An 18862-nucleotide genomic window follows, 5' to 3' on the forward strand; every position below is an offset into this window, starting at 1 on the left:
CTAATTTCTACAAAATCAATAATTATAGTTAATAATTATCAAATAATTTAGGGAAACTCTTTAACTAATAATCCATTTTTATTATTCAAATAAATCATTATTAAAAAATTAGAAAAATTAAATTAGGAAATTAATTTATCATAAATTATTTCATAATTATTAAATAATTTAGGAAAATTATTAAGCCTATCCACACCGATCTAGACCACTTGGCTGACTTTGATAATACTTGGTTTTACATTAATTAACAACAAATGGTTTACTTTTAATTAAAAATAATGTAATTTAACATAATTACATTAATTTACTATAATTACATTTACTTTGATTAATAGTAAATAATTTACATTAATTTATTGTTATTATAAATAATTAATTTAGTATATATTACTACTAACCAATAGCAATTTCAATAATCTTTTGAAAATGATCATAAAATATTGTAATTTATTATTATTTAATGTACTACTAGTTAATTAGTTATAGAAAATTATTAGAATTGTAGGGATGGTAATTTTCCTTGTAAAACTGGTTAAGTTTTCTCAAATCTTAAACAGGGATGAGGTAGAGATGGGGTGGGGGCAAGGAAAATATTTTTGTCCCAAATTAGGGATGGGGTTTACATATAATTCCCCAAACCCGATGGTAAATTAGTAAAATATCTATAGATTTAAAATTGATTTTTAAAATATCTCTAAGTTTTCTTCATATTCTTATAATCCTATGCTCCCATAAATTTGTTTCTAAAATACCCCCAAATTGTCATAATCCAATTTCTAAAATACCCCCAAATTCCCATATCTTATTTCTAAAATATCCATAAATTAGATATTTTTTTAGGTGGTTGCCTCAAGATTGGGAAATTTTGGGGATTCCCCATCCATGACAAGGAATGGGTGCATCGCCCTAAACCTGCCCCGCCACTGGGGTCGGGGCAGGGATGGAGTAGAATGTCTTGACTTACAGGTGAGGGACAAGGAGGGATGCCCATCCTGTGCATCGCACGGGCCCCTACTAGTATGACAATATATCGTTGCATTTCGATCAATATGTACTCATGTTCAAGATCACCGATAATCTAATGAATACAAAAGATTAATTTAGGACAAGTAACCATATTCAATGGTTAATACCCTTCCTAGAGATGCCCTAGTTCAAAGCTTTAAACCTAAAACAATTTCTACTATGTGTATTGCCCCTTTGAATCATAAATTGTGCAATACACAAAAATTATGTATTGTGCATATAAATACTTTGAACCTTGGCTAAAAGACCTTACCACTTATCCTAGATAAGCTTTACATAATGTTCAAATTTTAAATTAAAAACTAAAACAAAGAGAATTATTATTAATTGAATAAAACTCTAATCTAAGGTGAGATAATACATTGCCGGCCACTACGGTAAGTACTATATAATGTTGATACTTTCATTGGCTTCAACCATGCACCATGCATTTATTTTATGGGTAATAGATAGGAAACAAAAGGGCCTCCAAGTGGGGGCTATAGCCATCTCCCAAGTCCACTAGTTAAATGTACATAGAGTTATCTATACTATATATAAAAGTGGGAATGTAGTGTGAAACTTTTTTTGGACTAAAAATACCCTCTATTTCTTTGCTTGAGAAAGAGTATAAAAGTCATTTACTATAGCTTTAATGGCTATTATAATGGTCATATTTGTGTATTTAATCTATCTCTAATTGTAAGGGTTGAAAATGTAAATTCAAGTATTACTTTCCACCTTATTTAATCCCTTCTCATTAAGTCTTATACATGAAGGTATTAATTCCCATTTTCTCTTATTAAATCCTATATTTAAGTTATTTTTCACCAATAAATGGTACTAGTTAAATCTATGTCAGTATTTCTAATAATATAAACTCATATAATTTAAAATTGGTTAAAAAACAAAAAAAAAAATCTCTATCCAAGTGATGGCTAAGCAATTCAGCCATTTGAATCAAATTGATAAACCTATGAAGTCATAGCTAGGTAATAAAATTTTTAAAATAAAAATAAATATAGAAAATTACAAAAATTAGATTTTTATGATACTTTTATTAATAAAATTAAAAAAATAACTGTAATAAAAATAATTAATTTTATTGGTAATGAAAATGAAATACATACTTTAGAACTGACCAAAAATGAAATTATTTTATTATTTGGCAAAGATCAATAGTTCAACTTTTGGGTCAAATGTATTAACATTTAATGTCATAAATAAATAATAAAAATTAATAAAATACAAAAATGAAAAAAAAAACATAAATGTTGCAAAAAAAATTAAGGCACATGTATAATATTAATTAATTATCATATTAAACAAAAAGTAAGCGTGATATATCAGAATTATTTTTATACAGAAATATAAAAAAATATAAAAAAAATTGAACACATCTATAATTCTATATTTACACTACTATTAAAAATATAAATAAGATTGTGGAACTTTCTTTTGATTAAAATCAATGTGTTAAAAACCGACCCAAAAATGGAACCGCTTTGGCTTCCAGTTTTCGAGTCAACGGTTTAACCATCTTTACAACACCGCTTGTCCTCTTCTTGCATCTCTCTAAATCTCTCTCAAATCTCAAATGATTTGATTCACTGGTGTATCTCAAATTTTAATATAAGATCGGTGTTTGATCTCTCATCTATTGCATCAAATTTTCATTTTCTTCCTTTGAGTTGCAATTTTTTGTTGTTATAACTTAAAGAATCACATAAATGAGAAAACTCAAAATCAAAATGAAATAACTAAAAGCCCTAACTAATTTTGGTCATTGGCAATAATGAACAAGATTTGAGATATGAAAGTTTTTTATCATTTTTTTCTAATTCCTATTTTTAAAATAAATAAAAAATTGGAATTAGTTTGAAAGCAACCCAAGAACCGTTAATCGGATCAAACATTTTTAACGGTAAAACTGTCTGGATCAGCAATTCTCTAACCATTTCAATGGTTTTTTTTGTAAAATAGCGGTTCAGGGCCAAAATGGAATTGATGACCTAACCAATTCCGGGGCCAAAACGGTTTGATTGTCCAATCTGATCCGATTTTTAAAACATTGACTAAAATACTCATTTTTCGAATTTAGTATCTATGTAATTAAGGTTTAAATTGTAAGTTGAACTACTACTTTTTACCTCATTCAATTCCCTCTATTTAAATCTTATATTTTTTTGATAAATGGACAAAAGAAAAAAAAAGTTTTATATCTATACTATATATAAAAGTTTCGATGTAGAGTGGAAGTTTTTTTGGAATAAAATTACCCTTTATTTCTTTATTTTATAAAGGGTATGAAAGTTATTTTATTACAACTTTAATGCCAATTTTTATGTACTAAAATGTCCATAATTGTCTATTTATTATATATCTATTTGTAGTGATTAAAAATGTAACTTCAATTATTGTTTTTCCCCTTATTTAATCCCCTTTCATTAAGTCCTATACTTAAAGGTATTAACTCCCATTTTCTCTTATTAAATCCTATATTTAAGTTATTTTTTACCAATAAATGATACTAATTAAATCTATGTCAATATTTTTAATAATATAAATCCAAATATTTTAAAACTGGCTAAAAACTATGAAGTCATAGTTAGTTAATAAAATTTTTAAAATAGAAATAAATATAAAAAACTACAAAAATATAGAAAAAATTAGACACGTTTAAGATACTTTTATTAGTCAAATTAAAAAAATAAGTGTAATAAAAAGAATTATTTTTATCGATAATGAAAATGAAATACATACTTTAGAATTGACCAAAAATGAAATTATTTAACTATTTGGCAAAGATCAATAGTTCAACTTTTAGGTCAAATGTATTAACATTTAATGTCATAAATAAATATTAGAAATTAATAAAATACAAAAATACAAAAATGAAAAAAAAACATAAATGTTGCAAAAAAATTAAGGTACATGTATAATATTAATTAAGTATCATAATAAACAAAATGTAAGTGTGACATATTGAAATTATTTTTACACAGAAATATAAAAAAATATATAGAAAAAATGAGCACATCTATAATTCTATATTTACACTACTATTAAAAATATAAATAAGATTGTGGAACTTTTTTTTGACTAAAATACTCATTTTTTAATTTAGTCTCTATTTAATTGTGAGGTTTAAATTGTAAATTGAACTACTACTTTTTCACCTCATTCAATTCTCTCTATTTAAATCTTACATTTTTTTTTGATAAATGAACAAAGAAACCCCAAAAATAAAATATTATAAAAAGAAAAAATCTAAATAGAGATACTTGAAACTTGAAACTCGATTTGATTACCACATATTTAGATGAGGTGTTTATGTAATCAGATTTGGATTTTGCAACATGCATCCGATTAATATTAAAAAATAAAAAACATATAAGAACAAAAAATAAAAATACATATTTATAAACATTTTTTGATACATTATTAATATCGTTATCATCATCTAAAATTACCATGTGCAAAACATATACACACTTACTAGTAATTCCAAAAAGAGCTAGAGAAATCTAAGTTATCTAACTTTCAAATTACACCTAATTTTGCCAAGAAATCTACAAACTCCAATTTGTTAATTTGGTATATTTATTTTTCTATTCCCTTCCCCTCTCTCTCTCTCTTAATTTATTTTCCATTACCCCACTTTTAGGGTTATAATCAGGTTCACTGCAGATATTAGTTTTGGGTTCACTACAGATTGATTGTACTATTTATTGCCTTTACTATAATTATCATTCTCATTAGAATTTCATATTTTTGAATTAAAAAAAAAAACATGATTGATTGTACTATTTATTGCCTTCACTATAATTATCATTTTCATTAGAATTTCAACAAAAAACTATTTGCACGGCGTACAAATGAAACCTCCATTCCTACCCCAATTCTGGTTTGAAGTTGAAGGTCTATTTCTAGGATTAGGATGCATGTCTATATATTGAATTATAGATTTGCAATAAATTGCATAGAACTGTTATTTGTGAGTCGTACAAATAATTCTTTGTTGAGATCTTCATAAGAATAATTATAGCAAAGACAATAAGTAGAGCCATCATCAATTGTGAACCTCTTTTGGTTAATCCGAGAAGATTAAGGGCCCACACAAAAGGGGGAGGGTGGTCCCCACAAATGTGATGTGATTATCTAACTAAGGTTTCATGGTACGTAAGAATAATCCAGAGAAAACTAACCTTGATGCCCTAAATGAGATAAGTAATATCCAGTTATTTTCTCTCAAAATGTTGTGTGGTTGTATTTGTATTGGGTCTCCATTGCTAGTTTTGTGCCATTCTTGGTCTATTTCTTTGCACTACTTTGTAGGCAGTCATGAAATGGGCCTACCTGCAGTCCACATTCAAATTTTATTTCAATACCCCATTTTTTAGTACTGTGCATTTCAGTCAAAATCTTTCTTATGTTATCAATTATAGTAGCTTTTCTTTTCTTTTTCTTTTTTTTTTTGTTAAAGCGTATTTCATGAATGCGTTTCCAGCCCTTTCTGCTACATGGGCTGGGCCCAAATTCTTGTTTTCGATATATTATTGGTACATGCGTTTCCAGTCCTTATCTATTGTTATCTCTTGCAGTCTTGATGTACTAGCAACTTCTTTGTTGGTAACCTATTGGTGGCATACAATTAAAGTTCAAAATATTGATACACTACAATATTCCGGGAGGAATGTCTCTCAATATTTTGAATCTTGTGTTTTTTAATTTTTATTTTTTCATAATTCATAAAGTAACTATTTTTATGTTTAATTATTAAAAAGGGTTTCTTACAAATGCTTTACAATAGGCATATCAGTAAGTAAAATATATTTTTTGGTCTATTTGGTAAACAAAATATATGATACGATACCTTTTTAAACCTTGCATATTGATTTTTTTGGGAGAATGACGATCCAGCCTAGGGTTAGAATTTCTAGATCCAAAATACAGTTGGGGTTGGTGCTACCTCAGAATTGATGCCAATTCACAGGGGGGCATTAATATATAAAATTGGGGTTTTTGACATTTTGAATGTTTATAGCTCTGCAGTGGAAATCAGAAATCTGCATCTGTTTGTACTTCTCTGACCTTTTTCCCTTAATCTCATCCTCTAATTGCTCCTTGTTTATGCAGTCATAAACCGACTTTACAGTAAATTACCAATTCAGGTTAATTTCTCATATCAGCTTTAATGTCCTCCCTTGCACTGTTGCATCTTATATGATTTGAATTCTTATCTCTTCAATGATGTTTGCCGGTACCATTTGTTGAATTTTATCTACTTTCCATTTCTTCCACAAGTAATAAAGATCTTCCACTACTTTCTATCATCATTCAAGCCTTATCTCAAATATATGGGGTTAGCCACATGAATCCTATTTCGAATAAGATCCTCCACTTGGTGTTCACATTTTGATTTATCCCGTCTTTTTCAAGTAGTCTCTCTCTTTTATTATGGTGTTATATATTTGCCCATATGTCCATCCAAATTTTATTTATTTTTTTCCGTCACAAATTAACCCTCCTCGCTATGCCTTGCAATGATGCAAACCATACTCCACTTAACTAGGCTAAGGGTTTTCTTTCTTGCTTTTCACTCCATAGAAAATCCCCTTTAACCTCTATCTTTTCTTTTTTCATTTTTTAATACCTCTATCCAATTCTTATAAAATGTCCTTAGGAAATTTAAATGTGTTTACAAAAATTATGGCATGAATTTAAGGGGTGCAAGCTAATCTATACTATATATAAAAGTGTGGATGCAAAGTGAAAATTTTTTTGGACTAAAATTACCCTCTATTTCTTTGTTTGAAAAAGGATATAAAAATCATTTTATTACAGCTTTAATGGCTATTAAAATACCCATATTTGTCTATTTAGTCCATCTCTAATTGTAAGGGTTGAAAATGTAACTTCAAGTATTACTTTCCACCTGATTTAATCCCCTCTCTATAAATCTTATACTTAAGGTATTAACTCCCATTTTATCTTATTAAACCCTATATTTATGTTATTTTTCGCTAATAAATTCTACTAATTAGATCTATGTTAATATTTTTAACAATATAAACACGTATATTTTAAAATTGACTAAAAAACAAAATCATTATTTATCAAAGTGGTGGTTAATTCAACCATACAAATCAAATTGATCAATCTATAAAGTCATAGTTAGGTAATAAATTTTTTAAAATAAAAATAAATATAAAAATTACAAAAAATATAGAAAAATCTAGACACATTTATGATGTTTTTGTTAATCAAATTAAAAAAAATAAGTGTAATAAACAAGAATTATTTTTATTGATACTGAAAATGAAATGAATAATTTAGAACTCACCAAAGATGAAACTATTTTACTGCTTGACAAAGACCAATAGTTCAACTTTTGGGGATAAATAATAAAAATTAATAAAAATAAAAAAATACATAAATTTTGCAAAAATACATTCAGACACATGTACAATATTATATAATTATCATATTAAACAAAAAGTAAATGTGACATATCAAAATTATTTTTATACACATACTCATTTTTTAATTTGGTCCCTATTTAATTGTGAGGTTTAAATTATAAATTGAGCCACGACTTTTTTCCTCACTCAATTCTCTCTATATAAATTATACATTTCTTTAATAAATGAATAAAAAAGATACACAAAAAATATAAAAACATTATTGTAGGCTTGTCAATGGTACTTGAAACTTCACAACTTGATCCGATTATCATATAGTCTTCTTCTTCTTCTTCTCTCTCTCTCTCTCTCTCTTTGTGTTGGATCTCAGATCTAAGTTCTCCTCTCTGCAACTTTATACTGTGAACCGTTGTCCAGGTCAAATGAATCAACGGTTCAACTACCTGGGTCAGCGGTTTTTTGACGAAGACAATGGTTTTTGACCCAGAAACAGGTTAGGGGTGAAATGGAACTGGTTGCTTGGACGATTTTTGGGCCAAACGGTCTAACCGTCCAGGTCAACGATGGTTCAAAAACATTGGTTTATGTAATCATATTTGCATTTTGCAATATGCATCCAATTTATAATAAAAAATAAAAAATATATATTTATAAAAATTTTTAGATACATCATTACTATCATTATCATCATCTAGAATTGCCACATGCGCACTTACTAGTACTTCAAAAATGCATATAACACCAAGGGGGCGTTCTTTTTTCGTATTTTGAAAGAGGGGAAAGTTGGTCAATGGGATTTTAGTTTCCATTGACTAAGAATCCAATGCTCTTTTTTCATATTTATGTGGAGACCAAGGAAAGTTCATTTTTCGGGTAAATGATACCCATCTCTTAGGAGAGTAAATAACTTTCCCACCTAGGAGCAAAGTTACCAACACTTGAATGAGACAAAAATGCCCCTTTTAATAATGGATTTTTATGGCTAAAATCGTCATTGCCTTATTTACATGACAAATAAAAGAACATGGGTAAATGCACTTGCCTGAGTAAGTATTTCCCAGGAAAAACTTACCCAAATAATTGCATTTACCTGGATAAATAACTTACCGAAAAGCGACCAGGGCCCAAATGGAATGGAAAAACAGGATTCATGTAGCTGACCCTATATAGTTGGGACAAGGGTTAGATGATGATGATCAAACCATGCCATGGTAGGTTGAGTTAAGGTCAACCCTAACCCAATTGGGTTTAGGCAAACCCAACCTAAGTTGCAGCCCCGAGGTATGATGACTAAGGGAGTGTTTGATACAGTGTTGTTACTTTACCAATGTGTTTTGGTTTGATAAATGCAAATTTGTGAGAAAGTGATTTTACCTGAAATGTTTTCAAAACATGAATTGATTAATATAAATTTCTATTTCTGTATATGTAAATGTCCAATTTGATATTTATTATACATGCATTTTTCTATTTGAAATAATATTTATATATATTGTGATTAGACCTATTCATGGGCCAGGCTCGAACTTGGTTTTTGCCAAAAGTTGAATGGGCCTAGCCTGAAGCCCGGCCTATAAACAGGTCTAGTGACAAAACATTTTTCTCATAAACATAATACAACTGTACCAAATGCCCCCCTAATTTTGTGAGAATGGCATGCAGAGCTTTATATCGTGTGCTACTAATCAATAACGAGTGAATACATTAGTGTACTTCTGGTGTATATACAACATTGGTGTATTTCCTGCACAACGATGGGAACCATAGATCCGAGTGCTCTATGTACTCCGTTTCCATCCTCCGAGTGTATTTTAAATATTCTCAACACAATCCATCTTCAGTGTTGTTGCTATTCTCCCTTGGATGATAGGAGTTCATAAATACTTGGTCCTCGTTTGATTTGCAAGAATAGGAGTTTGGAATTGGAATTGGAATGGGTTATTCCGATTTTAATTATTTAGTTGGGTGGAATCCAAATCTCATTCCTTTTTTGTTGGAATGACATTCCCCCATTTGAGGGAATGACCATTCCCTGTTATTCTTTTGGGAATGAAATCTCATTCCTGCTGACTTTAATTTCTATTACTACTCCTGTCTGAACTAAACAGATTATAGGAATAGACTATTCCAATTCCAGTCCAGTATCCTAGAGGATATCGATTCCGATTCCCATTCTGCCTACAAACCAAACGGACCCTTACATCATCATCATCAACTATTAATAGGTATTAAGAGAATACTTTCTAGAATTCTGCGATCCCTTCTTGGTGGATTCCTGGAACACACAATTGCTGACTTCTCATCAATCTTTATTTGAACCAATCCTGCTTGTGACCGTAGAGAATTCAATTCAAATGTTAGGTACCTTAGCATTTCATGGACCCCAAAAGGCATGGGGGAAGTAGATAGATGAGCAAGTGGCAAGCACTTCACAGAGAAGACCCCAAAAGCCAAAACTGAGTGTGACACTTTGATCCACAGAGTAGGACGTAGGGGATTCGGAGTCAGGACTCAGGAGTCTCCACTCTCCACCTAATTTTCCTCCGAATTGCAGGTTCCCTTCCAAGCAAATGAGGCGAACCTCCGCCCCCAACCCAAAATCCCATCAATATCATATCATCATCAGCTGAAGCTCTTCTGCGCTTGACTTTGGAGGTTGGACGATCGGACTAGTGTAGTGGTCAAGTGGGGCGGGCCGCGAGCAGCTTCGCTGGTTGTAGAATTCTTAACATCTCATGATTCTCATTGGACATTCCTGATTTCACCACCAAGCACACCACGTTTGACTCAAGGTCAAATTCTTGAATCAATCATAGCCGTGTGATTCGATCGTTTTTGGTGGGGACCACGTCACGATGAAGGTTCTTTGCTATAACTATTCATCATTGGCTGCAAATTGCAAGTGGGATAAGTTATTAGAACAGCCTACAGATTTCGCGCACAGTCACCAACAGTTTTTCTTAAAATGACTAAAAATAATCATGATCGGGCCCACCACCATTCACCAATCTATAATTATCATCAATTGTACCCGTTGATATCATTATAAGAAAATTAGAATCGTTCGATGTTGCCGAATATACCCTTTCCTTCTGAATCTAATTCAGAGTGAAAAGTTCGAGGAAGTGTACGGCTCTGTCTTTAGCAGAATGGCCCACCTGTCAGTTTTGAAATGATATTACCTCCTTATTGAACTTCGCCTTTAGATTTAGAGCGTTGACCACACATGAACTCTCTCATCTACTTAACAATAGAAGCGTTTTGACGTGTCGATTTTTTATTGGTTTCGAAATTCAGGCTGCAAAATAATTATGAATGTTTCCTATTTTTAAACCCAATAGAAGATGCACACGTAAGGAGCTTCTGTGGACAGCCTTTTGATTGGAATAATTCATTGTGGGTCCCGAGGGTTACAAAATCCAACTCTTGTCACGTGATTATGTATAAAATACGGAAAGACCCGATGCAGAATTCTGAATTCCAGCCCCCCATTATAAACAAGGGGAGGACCGGAGGAAGGTAGACAGACATTTGAAAGCTTGCTTTTATTACAGAAATTGAAAGCAAAGGACCAAGCAAGCTCTTTAGTTCTCTCTCTCTCTCTCTCTGATTTTTAGTTCGTTTTTATTTGAGAGAACAAATGGCGGAGCAGCTGACTGAAGAGCAGATCTCGGAGTTCAAGGAGGCTTTCAGCCTCTTCGACAAGGATGGCGATGGTAGGCTTTCGCTCCCTCTGTTTATTTCTTTGTTCCTGAACTTCATGGAGCTTTGGTATTTTGTTTCTCATGTTAAAACCCTAGAATTTTGGCTGAAGTAGCTTGTCAGGGTTTGGAGCTTTCAACTGTGTAGAATAGAACGAAAAGTTTTGATCGTTGGAATCATTTTCAGACACTGGTTTGGTATGGAAATGCCAGTCGATTTTATCTATACGAACCTTGATTGTGTTTCGATTTTTTTTTTTTTGTGTATATCCTTCTGCTCTCTATGCGTTTTCTTTTGAATAGATTGTTCTCATGACTTTTGAAGATCAGAGGCTGAAGATTGTTTTCGTTTTATATTCCATGTTTTTGTTACTCGCTGCTATTAAACAATTACTTGGAGAGTTAAAACCTCAATCTTTCTTTTCTGTTCTTATTTTGTTTTTCTTACTGTATTTCTTTCTCGAACTGTGATTCTTTTCTTTTTATTTTTTGGGTTTTCTAATATTGCATGAAGGATCCCATGCTCTTTTTCTTAGTTATTGGTGTTGCTTAAAGGCTCCCAATCTTTTTTTTTCCTTGTAATAAATGTTTCAAGAACATGCTGACCTTATCTGCATAAAAAATTTAAAGAAAATTCTTAAGTATTGATTGACACCTTTTGTTTTTGTCTTGTATTTTAACCTTTTCAGAAGCTATCTGCTAAGATTCTCAAATTGCATATATGGTTTGTTTGCGAGGGATCTCGTATGGATTTCTGCGGTAACTGCGGAAACGTATTTGTATACCCTAGTTTGGTTGAGCTGGAAAAACATTAATGTCATGAATGTGATGTAAAAAAACTGAAGTTATACTATGTGATTGTACAAAATTTGTTGTTTCTTGTTATCACTCACTCTCCCTGCTAAGAAAGTTCAGGTCATCAACGTAGCGTATAACTTGAATTCATCTTGAAATTGTCAAATGTGTTCTAGTGTGTTAGGTTTTGATGCTGCCTTCTGGGTGTTTAATTTTGATTCAACCTTTCCATTCAATTGCTTCAGTTAATCCAGAAAGTAGTTTTAGCATCTTAGATATCCATGTTGCCTATTCATTGACAGAGGATATTTCTAGTTTCTTTGTCTATTACTACATTTAGAGGTTCCCCTAATGACAATATCCACATGATTCTATATAAAATATAAATGTTTATAAGAAATTCAGGTGTGCAAGGCTAAGCCCAACAATAAATTGAATTCAATATGGTCAATGCCATTTGCTTCTATACTTGAGTACTTGACCATCATATGGTTTTGCATTCTCATATGCCTGATTTGCTTGACTGTGAATCGGGCTGAGAGTTTCATGCTCCACACATGTATCGGATGAGTGAATATTCTAGAGTCATGAAATGCACTTGTTGAAGATGAAATTTACAGGTTTGCCTCATGACAATATCCATGTAATTCTATGTAATAAATGTTTCTAAGAAATTCAGGCCTACAAGGCTAAGTCCAACAAGTGTGTTGAATTCCATATGCTTAATCCTATTTGCTTCTATACTTGACCATCATATGGTTTTGCATTTTTCATGTGCCTGATCTTCTTGACCATGAAACAGGATGAGATTTTCATATTTTGCATAATTGCATGTGTATTTAATCATTCGATGTTCTAGAGTCATGAAATGCACTTATTGGATATGATATCCTTGTAAATGTACAAAGAAACTGAAAATTATTATTACCTCTGCCATAAAATTCCCCTAGTTCTTAACTTCTATATTCTAATATATGCTTGATAATCTGTTTACACGTTTTTTAGACCTTATTGAGGGGGTGATGCAAGATCAAACAAGTCAAAATTGGATTTTTTTTTGGATAGTTGGGACACATTTTGGTCATTTTACATTTCAATTTTGGGGTCTGGTCTAGTATAGTGGTTTTTCTAGTCATAATTTAGTTGTGTTCAAAATTTCATAGTCATTGGTTAAGTAGTTTTAAAGTTTTTGAGTTTCTTTGAGTCAAAGTTTGATAGTGGCAACTTTGTAATTTCTGTTTCTGTTAGTTCTAGTAGGATTTGCCACTGTTACAGTATTGTTTTGAGTACCATATGTATATATGTGTGTGTGTGTGGTAAAATGACATTGGCGTAAACGCTTCTGCATAGTTATTCTTATTATGGTTAATGATTCTCATAATCCAGAGTGATTGATTCTTGGTTCCTATTTAGTGGTTTGGCTTTCCTCCCTTCTTCCTCTCAATCTTCTTTCTAATTCTGCAATCAGAGATTACCACTGTCAATAAACCTCAAATAATGTTGTTCTCATCTTTCATCTTACAAAAAATTGTCCACAAATACTAGTTTTTTGGATTTTGGTAATTTCTCTTATGAAGGGAACTTTTTATCCTTTTGTTGAAAACCTCTTATAATGGTTTAAATTGAATCACCCCATAGAATCCTTCATCTTAAACACCGCTAGAAAGATTTCATAAAAAATCCATTCCTAAACTTAAGTGTCATTTGGTAACACTGAATAGACCTTCAAACACAGGATAAATTGCTTTCTAGAGGTTTGGAGGTCATTTGGTGCTACCTCGGAAAAAATGCTTCTGAGCATTGATCTGAAACGTTCAGTGGTCTTGCTACCTCCAAGCACATTCGGAAGTAGTGAACAAAATTTCTTGGACGCGTTTATCTGTTATGGGCCCGAGCGTAGGATCTCGTTACGGGTCGGTCCACGGGGAGAACCTCTTGCTTCTCCTTGCCCCTCCCTTTGCGTGCAGACCCTATCGTGGCAACCTAAGGGGTGATTTGTCCAAGAGATCACCCTAACTCTCCTCAACTCTTCTCTTGACTGAAATTCTTGGATCCCTTTATTCAATAATAGTGGCTCCTTAAATAGGAGATTACAAGAGTCCTGCTCTTAGGGAGACTCCTTGCTGAATAGGGAGACCTCCAACTCTATCTTGATAAGATAAGACTGATAAGATAAGATAAGTCTCTCTTAATCCTAATCTAATAAGATAAGATAATCTAATCTACTAACTTAATAAGATAAGAATAACAAGATAGTCTAATCTAATCTGCTGAATGGATAAGACTGTTGCTGCCGAATTGGATAGGATGAGAACACCGGATCATTGCTGCTGCTGCTCCCAATACGCGTCCACATCATTATCTCCCATTAATATAATTATTTCCCAAAATTACCTCAAACACCAAAACCTAAAATCATCTTGTATTCTCTTTGCTTTCCTCTTTCACACTCAACCTTCTCCGGTGGTAGCGACATTCACAGTCTGTAACTTGGAAGCTTTTCTCTCATTCAATCTCTAGCATACCGATGCATTAGGAATGGATTCTGGCTACTGGCAGGTGTCTTTTTTTTTATGATTTTATCACTTTCCTTTAATCTTGTGTTGCTTATCTCTCTTCCTCTGGTATTCGTATTCCTCAACTGTACTGCTATTGTTTAGCAGCTCAATGTAAGTTTAAGCCCTTCTGAACTGGCTCTCAGGTGGGTGGGTGATCAAGAAACACTCTTTGGATTTTTCTTTTTTATCATTTTCCAATCTTGGCTTTTGAGCAAAGAGTGTATGAATTGAACATCTTTTTTGTGTTCATACATGGGGTGCTGGTTCTTGAGCTAGAGCTCCAATAAAATCTATTGCACAAGAGCTTGGATCAGCAATTTATCAAGCAATTGTTAGGCATATAGAGAACCTCGTCAGCTCAAACTTATTCATGTGTAATGGAATGATCCAATTCTTAATTTAATTATCAGGATTTTTTTTGATAAAATCATGATCAATCTTCTGAAAATTTATATGCAATTTTTTTCCTATTCATGTTTAATTTCATATACCACAAACAGTATATGCACTCTTTCCAATTTTTCTATGATCCTAGAATGGTTTTCATGATGTATTGTTTATGAAGCCTGAATTGTAATTGTAGCAACTTGTTCCATGCTGTACTTTCCTATTCTTCATACTCAATTACTCCTCAACATAGGTAAAAAAGCCAACTTGATATAAATTTATATATATGAACCCTCTAAAGTTGTTGATATACAAATTTCTTTAATTTACATTTTTATTTCATCTAATTGTTTTTATCAATATTTTTAAGTTTTTACTTATTTTTACAATATTATTTTGTTACATTATTCATTAATATTTTTATTATTTTTTAATTTTTATTTTATGATTTCTTAATATTTTATAAATTTTTCTATAATATTCTAGTATTTTAATGATTTTTATATATTGTTATTTAAACAACAATTTGGGGGTAAATTTGTAAAATACACATTTCAGACATCACAACATTGTGGAAAATCAGTAATTCTCAACAATTTGGCAAGCTCTCCAATCCCAATAAAACCCTTTCTTTAGTCCTGAAATCATTGCTAAACATTTCTTAGCCCATTCTTTCCCTCTTATTGTCATCCTTGACTTATCTCTGTCCTACATTAATTGGTATCAGAGTAACTGATCCTACATTAAGGGGCTACTTTTTTTTTTTTAATAATAAACCTCTACTTTGTTATTTGTTGGTCTGAGTTGTCTTGGCCTTCTTGTAATGGTCCCATATCAGAATCTTGGGGTGACATGCCAAAAATTTCTCAGTTTATTGCAGGTTAATGAATGTTATTTATGCACTGTATTTTGTTTTGATGATAAAATAAACATTGAAACTGCTTCAGGTTATAAATGATAAAAATAAGGCAATCTGATTGATGTTTCATGATGATATTTTCGGTTATCAAAAGACAAGTTTACCCTGACAGAACTATGGACTTTTGCAACATGAGAATTCTATGAGTGATGATTTTTCAAGTTATACACACGCCATTTTATTGGCAATGTTTACTATCAATATTCTTTTCTTGCTGACATGCAATTTTCTTTTCTTTCCTTTTCTTTCTTTCTTTTTTTTTTTATAGGATGCATCACCACCAAGGAATTGGGTACAGTTATGAGGTCTCTGGGCCAAAATCCAACAGAAGCTGAACTCCAGGATATGATCAATGAGGTTGATGCTGATCAAAATGGGACAATTGATTTTCCTGAGTTCCTCAATTTGATGGCACGGAAGATGAAGGTGAGTCTAATTTCAGTGCACCATGTCTAAAATATTGGGGCGAAACTATAATCATCCATCATTGCGTGGAACTTGTGATTTTAGACATTTAACTACTGCTTTACTACTTTGAGACATTATCCTACCGGTTTGCTATCTTGATATCCTAGGAATGCAGCTTCAGCTCATAGTGGTGCAACTTCACAACTTTTTTCCTGAGCCAATCTGGTAACTGCTTTGGCAAGTTCCTACTTTCTTTTCTCTTGATCCATTTTGTTTCCCTCCTCGAAACTATGCCAGCCTTTGGTCCTCCGAAGCATAATTTTTTTTTCTATAAGTCTATGGAGCTGTTGAAGCTGCAGACTAGATCCTAACTCCAAATTCATTCTTTCTTTTCTTTGATCCATTTTCTTTCCCTCCTGGAAACTATACCAGCCTCTGGTCTCCCAAATACTAAAATGTTTTCTTTAATTCTATGGAGCTTTTGATGCTGCAGACTTGATCCTAAGTCCTAACTCCAAATTTGTCACATGTTTTGGTGAAAAATATCTCCTGTATAACTGTGCAAGTACTTGGTTTTGGGCATTAAATTTGGATTTTAGCAGAAGTTTGTTGTGCCTTTGTCTGGATATTACTAACATCCTACCATGCAGAGTGTATTTCTACATGGATGCATTAAAATTTGGCCTTTTGCATATCTGAGTAGTTTTTTATTTCCACTTTTAAGTCTGTGATATAATTCTATGTTGTCATCGTTACATGTCCTTGTCAATTTGGATAAATGTTTAATGATAAAATGTTACTGCTAGAAAAAGTCATTGGTAGACATTTTACATGAACATTATGTTAATTTCTCTTTCTAGCCAAAAATGGAAAAGGATATCATTTTTATTTATATCGTTCAGTCAAGTCTTAAATGTGACCATGGAGTACTAACACCCTAGCATTTTTATTGAACAAACATTCACATCTGCTGGGATGTTAGAAATAATGCTGATGATCTTAGAGGCATCTTGTTTTATCATGTGTTGTTGCTAGTTATACATTGGTCTATCTAGTATCAGGCCTAGCTGCCTAGTGGAATGGCATTTCAATAATAATTATATCATTTTAGCAGTTTGGCTCAATGTGCTTTTAGATTTGTCTGTGCACTCATTCTTTGCTAATATTCTTCTTTACTTTCAAAGGACACTGATTCTGAGGAGGAACTGAAGGAAGCATTTAAGGTCTTTGACAAGGACCAAAATGGTTTTATCTCTGCTGCTGAGGTAGAGCTTTTTTTTCATTTTTCATTTTTTGGATTAAATTAAAGAACATGCATGGATTGCAGTACGTCTCTGAGCTTTAAACATGCATGAGAGTGATTTCCTATGAAATGGCTGTACGGCCAAATTTAGATGCCAATCTCTTAGAACTCTCGAGAATATCTGAATATGCAGTACCAGTGCTGAAATGAGAACAATACCCCTGAAATCTATTTGGCTTTTCTCTATGATGGCTCCCATGGAATTCCTTGATTATTTCTGTTACTTTGAAATAATCAACAAGGGTGGATATGACCCTCTTTTGCAAATTGAAAATGATTATGAGCCTGAACTCAACAAATAGAAGGATACGTAAGTGAAGAAGTATGGTATCCATTTGCTGTTTCCATCGTAATTTTCAACTTGTTGTGTGGAAAAATCTATCCTTGCAGTCGAAGGTGCCAGTCTGCTGGTAAAGTTTCCAGCTGGTTGTAGCGGAGACCTGGGATAAAGCCCTGCTGCCTTCACCAGGGTTGGTGGGTCTAGGGGTTTGGGGGAGGGCTACCCCCTGAAAAAAATAAAGAAAAATGTATTCTTGTATTATACAACCTTGAGTGATTTTACAGGCTACTGGCTTTTTTAGATTAAACACATTTGCAGTCAACTTCCTAATTCCAAAACAAACCATAGTTTCTCCAGGAGATAACATGCAGCAAAGATATGTTTGATGGATTTGTTGATGCATGTTTATGTGATTGCCCCTTTTAATTGGCATTATTGCATAAAAAGTCTATATTTGCTATTGCTACTGCCAGAAAAAGATAACTCTTCTTTATTTTCTGTGTCTGTGTCTTTGAAATTGAGCAGCTACGGCATGTGATGACCAATCTGGGAGAGAAATTGACAGATGAGGAAGTGGAAGAGATGATTCGTGAAGCAGATATTGATGGTGATGGCCAAGTCAACTATGAGGAATTTGTGAGAATGATGCTGGCCAAGTAAAGTTGGATGGGAAACAAATATAGGGTTCAAGGAAAACAAGGTGATGTTGTAGTAATAGTAATACGGTCTCATTCTTAGATGTTGTTAAAGTCAACTGTTCTTTTCTACCTTAGCTTGTGGTATGGGTTTGTGGACTGAATTTATCTTCCAGTTGAGTGGAGACATTTTCCCTCAAAGACAATGATAGTCCAGTCTGTTGTAGAATGTGCTTGTGGTAACTTATTTAGAGGTTCTTAATGGTTTGCCCTTGTAAAAGTTGATAGTGATCAGAAATTTCATATAAAAGTCAATTCTACTCCTATGGTTAAGTGTTCAAATAACACGAATGCAATGTACAAAACCCAGCACTAGAGACATGCTATGGGAAAGATTTCTTTGTATACAATGGCAGCCTGCAAATCCAGGTGGTTTCTCTCTTAAA

At 32.3% G+C, this 18862-nt stretch overlaps 1 protein-coding gene across 2 annotated transcripts; it reads left to right on the forward strand.

Annotated features, from left to right (window-relative positions):
• The first annotated feature begins 10900 nt into the window (after positions 1 to 10900).
• On the forward strand, positions 10901 to 18862 carry LOC104587650 (calmodulin-like). 2 transcript variants are annotated; one of them, XM_010245379.3, is made up of 4 exons: positions 10901 to 11146; positions 16059 to 16216; positions 17383 to 17463; positions 18307 to 18862. In XM_010245379.3, exons 1-4 carry the CDS (start codon positions 11071 to 11073, stop codon positions 18439 to 18441), a joined length of 450 nt encoding a protein of 149 aa, XP_010243681.1. In that variant the 5' UTR covers positions 10901 to 11070; the 3' UTR covers positions 18442 to 18862. The 2 variants fall into 2 exon arrangements, with proteins under 2 accessions (XP_010243681.1, XP_088757777.1); XM_088901651.1 differs by lacking the exon at positions 10901 to 11146 and adding an exon at positions 11248 to 11329.

Source organism: Nelumbo nucifera, chromosome 3, assembly GCF_055504915.1.
Source record: "Nelumbo nucifera cultivar China Antique chromosome 3, China Antique-T2T, whole genome shotgun sequence".
NCBI lineage: Eukaryota > Viridiplantae > Streptophyta > Magnoliopsida > Proteales > Nelumbonaceae > Nelumbo > Nelumbo nucifera.

Coding starts and splice junctions, on each gene's coding strand:
- LOC104587650 (XM_010245379.3), top strand. CDS start 11,071: ATGGCGGAGCAGCTGACTGAAGAGCAGATCTCGGAGTTCAAGGAGGCT. Junction 11,147..16,058: donor CTTCGACAAGGATGGCGATG/GTAGGCTTTCGC, acceptor TTTTTTTTATAG/GATGCATCACCACCAAGGAA. Junction 17,464..18,306: donor GTTTTATCTCTGCTGCTGAG/GTAGAGCTTTTT, acceptor GAAATTGAGCAG/CTACGGCATGTGATGACCAA.